Source organism: Papilio polytes, unplaced genomic scaffold (assembly GCF_000836215.1).
Source record: "Papilio polytes unplaced genomic scaffold, Ppol_1.0 DF823823.1, whole genome shotgun sequence".
NCBI classification, from domain to species: domain Eukaryota; kingdom Metazoa; phylum Arthropoda; class Insecta; order Lepidoptera; family Papilionidae; genus Papilio; species Papilio polytes.
The window spans coordinates 568689-574506 of NW_013525381.1; the positions used below are offsets into that span (position 1 = coordinate 568689).

Below are 5818 nucleotides of genomic sequence, written 5' to 3' on the forward strand. Positions count from 1 at the left end.
TAATGAAATATCTTACAAATGACATTTTAATAAAACATATTTTATAACTATACGAAACACTTCATCCACTCGACTCTTAGAGCGCGCACACCTTTGACAAAACTATCGCACAACTGTTTAGTCGCGCTTTGATTCCTACGACCTTATATGGAGCGCACACTACTCGATTTTTGACCGACTTCCCAAAAGAAGGAGGTACTCAATTCGTCTGCATGTTTTTTTTTTAGTTGTGCAACTAGTTGGGGCTGCGAAACAATCGACAATCGCACAACCGTCGTGCGATAGTTTAGTCAAAGATGCGCACACTCTTAGAAGATAAAATATGTATTTTCACAGGTAACATAGTCTCTTATACTATAAAATGTCAATAAGTAATTTGTACCACAACACATTATCTAAATTAAAATGACTCCATCAAGGGAACTACGAATATTGTCAATTATTTTAATTACGTATTGATTTAAAATAAGTGTGTAATTTGATATTAGCACTGATTTGATCTTACTTCTGCGGCTTCTATCTACAGCATATTTTCTTGTAAGAACTTCTCTAAAGCGTGGTAGAGATGAGGTCTGACGCCGACCAATCCGTGATCTTCGTCGGTATAGCTCTGTTATACAAAATAACCAATTTATGTATGGTATGTAAATATGTATGAATAGTAGGAGTGATGAATCGCATGTTATAAGGAGAACGTTATGGATAGAGGTAGACATAGAAAGAGATGGATGGATTACGTGAAAGGTGACATAATCAAAAAGGGAGTGACGACTGAGATGACGGATAGAGTTTTGTGGAGGACCAAAACCTGTTGCGCCGACCCTAAGGGAGTAGGATAAGGAGAAAGATGATAGTATTAGAAAATGCTTAGGTATTTTCTGACTGTAAAGTCGAGGGCATTACCATAAACTTAATAGATTTCTCTTCCATATTAAGACTGTGTTCATTTACTTAAAGTTGCTGTAAATTGGGTCTATCGGAATAGTGAAAACAAAAATCATAATTTAACATCACTACTGATTCCTCAGAAAATCCATCACTGTAGATTATCACTCAGAGTTATTTACTACTTAAAAAGAACCTGCGAATATTAAACTAATTACTACTCCTCAATGCTGTATTCTAAAATTAAGGACAATTTAACGAATGTTTGGGACAATGGAAGAAAAAAAGTTTAGAGAGAATTAGAGGACAATTAGAACCAGAGACAATTGTAACAAGTTACCATCTGCGTGAAGTAGACATCCTCGCGCTGCAGCAGGCGGGAGATGAGCATGGCGTGCTGGTAGTGCACGTTGTCGTCGGCGGTGCCGTGGATCAGGAAGTAGCGCTTGTTGCGGTACGCCGACACCTCGAATATAACATTTCAAGCATATTAACTACTCTGCGTATATCAAACTAGATTCCGCCCGACTCCGTCCGCAAGGAATTAAAAAAGTTAAAGTAGCCTATGTGTTCTTCCAGACTATGCTCTACATCTGTACAAAATTGGTTAGATCTGTTCAGCCGTTTAGGCTACAAACTCTATCAGACATTCATCTGAACTTTCGCATTTAGAATATAAGTAGGAAAGTAAGACTAATATTATGAATTTGAATATAAATTAATAGTTGTTTGACTACTTATCTGTAAAACGGTTCAATGGATCTCGATATAATTTGACAAAGATATATAATAGTCCAAAAATATGTTTGTTTACTAAGTTTTTTTTTTTAAATTTCGCACCGAAGTCTTGCAAAACCTAGTTTACAATAATTTGAATTGACATTTTTCTTGTTTGAAGCGTCTAGGAGAAGCTTAAAAAAACTGAACTCGTTTCACTTTAGCTCATTCCATTTAAGAGAATAATAAAAATACGTACCACTTCTGGTGTAAGAAGCGAAGAATTAAAGTATGCTTGCGGATTGTTCTGCGGCGTGTCCATGTATCTTTCCGTGTAAATTGTATCTGAAAATTGACAAAAACAAAATTTTATTTTTGTATTTGAATATGTATGTCTTCTATCAATAGGTTTGCATGTATTTTTTTTCTTTTAAACGTTCCTACTTGTTATAACTAGAAAAAAATTGACAGGAATGCAAAAACCATTGAGTTAATAAAAAACAAAATCACGACCATTTTCTCCGACTAAAACGTGGCCGGAGTGTTATGACGTCATCAAACAACAACAAAGTATTTGATTGGTTCTCAGAGTTATCAAACATCAAAAAGTGAGTAAACCCACCTATAACTTAAGAAAGTTATAGGTGTTAAAGATAACCAATAGCGATGCGTTTTAGAACTTAGCTAGGGGATTTTTTAAATACAGTTTTCAATAATCAAACGCTACTACGTCATAGTATATTAAAAAGTCTTTCAAGGCATGTTCTTAAATAACAAATTACAGAAATATTCTGAAATTTGGCGTCATGTGCATATTGCCTATTCCGTTTGGGTACAAACCAACATTTACCACCGTATTTTACTTTAGTATCTTTAGGGATTATTTGGATAATTGTGTAATTGCTATGGATGTAGGAAATTGAAGTACCATAGAATCTCCAGTCGACGACGGGGGCGACTGCCGCAGCGCAGCGGAAGACATCAGCGCCGCGAGCCAGCGCCAGCGAGGCCGCGTAGCCGCCGTACGACCAGCCCCAGATACAGGTGCGGTTGCCGTCCAGCCACGGCAGCTGCTGCTGGAGTGTCCTGGAACGAAAATCCTTATTCTTCTAGACCACTATTAAAACATGATATATTTCTATAGCATTAAACGATCTTCTTTATCTTCGGCGTAGGAAGTCCATTTTCTGATATTCCTTAGCTAAGTTTACTTTCAAACTCCAACTCTAATACAAATGTTACGCTGAATCGTGTTCTTAAATTAAAAATAAATTGGCGTCCCGTGCCAGATCAGAAGTTAGAAAAGAAGGGTATCATTCTGTCATAATTTAAATGTCTGAGTAAGAGTAAGACTACCTTTGACTAAAATGTGCGATTGTCGATTGTTTGCAGCAAATTCAACTATTTAGTTGCACGACTAAAGAATTTGTATTGAATATAAGCTCATAGGAATCAAACCGCGAGTAAACAGTTGTGCGATAGTTCAGGTGTGCGCTCTAAGAGTCGAGTGGATGAAGTGTTTCGTGTAGTTATAGAATGTTATATTAAAATGTCATTTGTAAGACATTTTATTAATGACCGTTTTCACTAACCGTCATATCTATACCACAGTATTATGAATTTGATTCTGGCAATAACTAAAAACACGACTAAAAAACTTGTAGTGTGTATAAGAAACTAAGCAAGACTAAACAGTTGTGCGATAGTTCGATCTCTATCTGAGTTTGCTATACGTACCTTGTGACGGTAACTTGATCATCGATCTCGTCGGTGCCGAGTCTGCGGTTGATAGCAAAGATGTTGGCGACGCCGCGCAGCCCCGAGCCGCGGCCGTCGATGTGCGCCACCGCGATGCCCCAGCGGTTCACGAGCGACGTGCCCCAGTCCAGCGTCCACTGCTTTGTTACTAACGCAGTGTCCGGACCACCATAACTGTACATACATACAACGCCATTGTTTACAATATAATAAAGAGGATAATTTTGTGTTTTTCTATGTATTGAAATAACTCAAAAACTACTGGGGCATATGTCACTGATTCTTTCAATATCAAAAAGCTACATTATCGTTGAGTAACATAGGCTATATTTTTACGTAAGTGAAGTCGCGAGTAACAGCTAGTATAATATAATCTAATACCTATACTAATATAATAAAGCGTAACACACGTTACTTATTTATGTAGGATGTCACCAATCTCAGTATATTTTTGAATAATACTTTTTTAATAAAAATCCATACACTTACGATACGCTTAAGGCCATGTTTCGTCACACTATTGAACTTAAAGAATAATCTGTAAATGCCTTTTCAAGTCAAACAATGCCAAATCAGTCCCAAAAAAACTTAGAGAGTAACTAATTTGGGTAAAACCGTCATGCGGGAAAGGGACAAAGAATACAAGCTGACAAAATCGAGGAAGCAAGGTTGCCATGGTAACGGTAATTGTTATCCGATGTCAAAGGCCTTTGTTGTCATTTGTGCATTAAAATTTTGTCTTTTGCAATTGAAATACAAATGTAAACAGTGAAATGTAGTTTTTATAATTCCATGCGGATGAAGCAGTACGGAAACAGCTAGTTGTGATAAAGATAGAAATTATGATTGAACAAACTTACACGTAAACTAATAAAGGTACATTGGTACGAGAGAGGTAGTCGGGCGGAGCCTGTATGTGAACGTCCGCTTCGGGGAAGCCGGCTGCGACCGGCACGCTCAGACGCAGCGTCACCGGCAACTGGCGGTCTGCTAGCAGCAAAGATGTCTCCGCGTTGTCGTCCCACGTTTTCAGTAAAGTACCATTCTTAAATGAAGACAATAAAACTAAATAAGATTTAAACATTACACAGGCTTTGACTAAACTATCGCATAACTATTGTACGATTGTCGATTGTCAATTGTTTCGCAAACCATTCAACTGTTTAGTTGCACAACTAAAAATCGAGTAATATGAATCAAAGCGAGACTAAAACAGTTGGGTGATAGTTTAGTCAAAATGCGCTCTCTAATCGTATCATAAGTTGAATAGAATATCGTCTAGGAGTATTCTAAAACGTAGTTTATGGTCTATTAAACAGAAAAACTAATGGTTACTGGCCATCAAGAAAGTAGTAGTTAATAAAATCTTAGTCATATTGTATTGCAGTGATTTAAATTGTCGGGAACTCTTTCCGTGACTGTCTATGAATTTTAAATAGAAATCCATTGAAGCATGTGAAAAATCAGTTAAATTAGTTACATGTTACAAGAAGGACGTGAGTTAGGAGTGTGAAGGAATTGGAGGAGGAAAAAGACGTATTGCGTGAAAGGTGACATGATCAAGAAGGGGATGACTGAGATGACGGATGATAAGAGTTACTTGCAGAACGAAAACCGGTGCACCGACACTACATGATAAGGGAGTAGGAGGTAGGATAAGGTAGGAGGAATTATGATTTATCTGTTCTTTTTCGTTAGCTCTACTGTCTATGGGTTTTGGCATTCTTACCACGTCATAAATAAATATCTGCGGCAGGCCGGGGCCGGCGCAGTTGATGGCGAGGCGGGAGGTGTCTGCGCTGAGGAGGGCGTCGTTGTAGAGGCACTGTCCGCGGGCGCGCGCGATGCCGCACGAGAAGCACGCCACCTCGCGCGCCGCGCTCGCCGTGTACACGTGCTGCTCCGCAGAGTCCTCCACGTGGGTAGCTTTGTACCAACTGGAATTGTAAAATGTAATATAGAGTATATCCAAAATCATGGAAGCATAAGACTAAACAATTCTCTGTAAAAACACCATTTTTTTTCGAAGGCGTTACGCATACTCCATGCCTCGGAGCAGACACGTGAGTTATGTGGGACTCTCCCCCCATAGTGGGGGCATACCTCACTAAACCCCTTCGTTCCCTCCTGGCCAATGTGTGGGACGCCACGGTATTTAACTCATGTTAAGCAAATTATCGCTGTGTTGTGCGAAAGTCAATTGTTTCGCAGCAAATTGAACTGTTTATTTATTTCTTATTTTTATTGTTAAGTTTCACAACTAAGAATCCCTCCATATAAACTCATAGAAATCAAAACGTAACTAAACAATTGTTTGATAGTTTAGCCAAACGTGTATTTTGGAACCTCTAAATAAAAAAGCTAAAATAAAAAAACAAAAATGAGTAGCCTATGTGTTCTTCCAGACTATCCTCTGCGTCTATGCCAAATTTCATCGAGATCCGTTCAGCCGTTTAAA

At 38.3% G+C, this 5818-nt stretch overlaps 1 protein-coding gene across 5 annotated transcripts in view; it reads right to left on the reverse strand.

Annotated features, from left to right (window-relative positions):
* Positions 1 to 292: 292 nt before the first annotated feature.
* LOC106103415 (venom dipeptidyl peptidase 4-like) overlaps positions 293 to 5818 on the reverse strand; it is a 26909-nt gene continuing 21383 nt past the window's right edge. For all 5 annotated transcript variants that reach the window (XM_013283182.1, XM_013283183.1, XM_013283180.1 and 2 more), the window contains exons 12-18: positions 5090 to 5297; positions 4221 to 4405; positions 3340 to 3534; positions 2531 to 2688; positions 1862 to 1947; positions 1226 to 1351; positions 293 to 610 (exon numbers count right to left, since the gene is read on the reverse strand). In XM_013283182.1, coding sequence (XP_013138636.1) covers positions 521 to 610; positions 1226 to 1351; positions 1862 to 1947; positions 2531 to 2688; positions 3340 to 3534; positions 4221 to 4405; positions 5090 to 5297 — 1048 coding nt within the window. In that variant the 3' untranslated portion in view covers positions 293 to 520. The remainder of the gene's footprint in view (positions 611 to 1225; positions 1352 to 1861; positions 1948 to 2530; positions 2689 to 3339; positions 3535 to 4220; positions 4406 to 5089; positions 5298 to 5818) is intronic.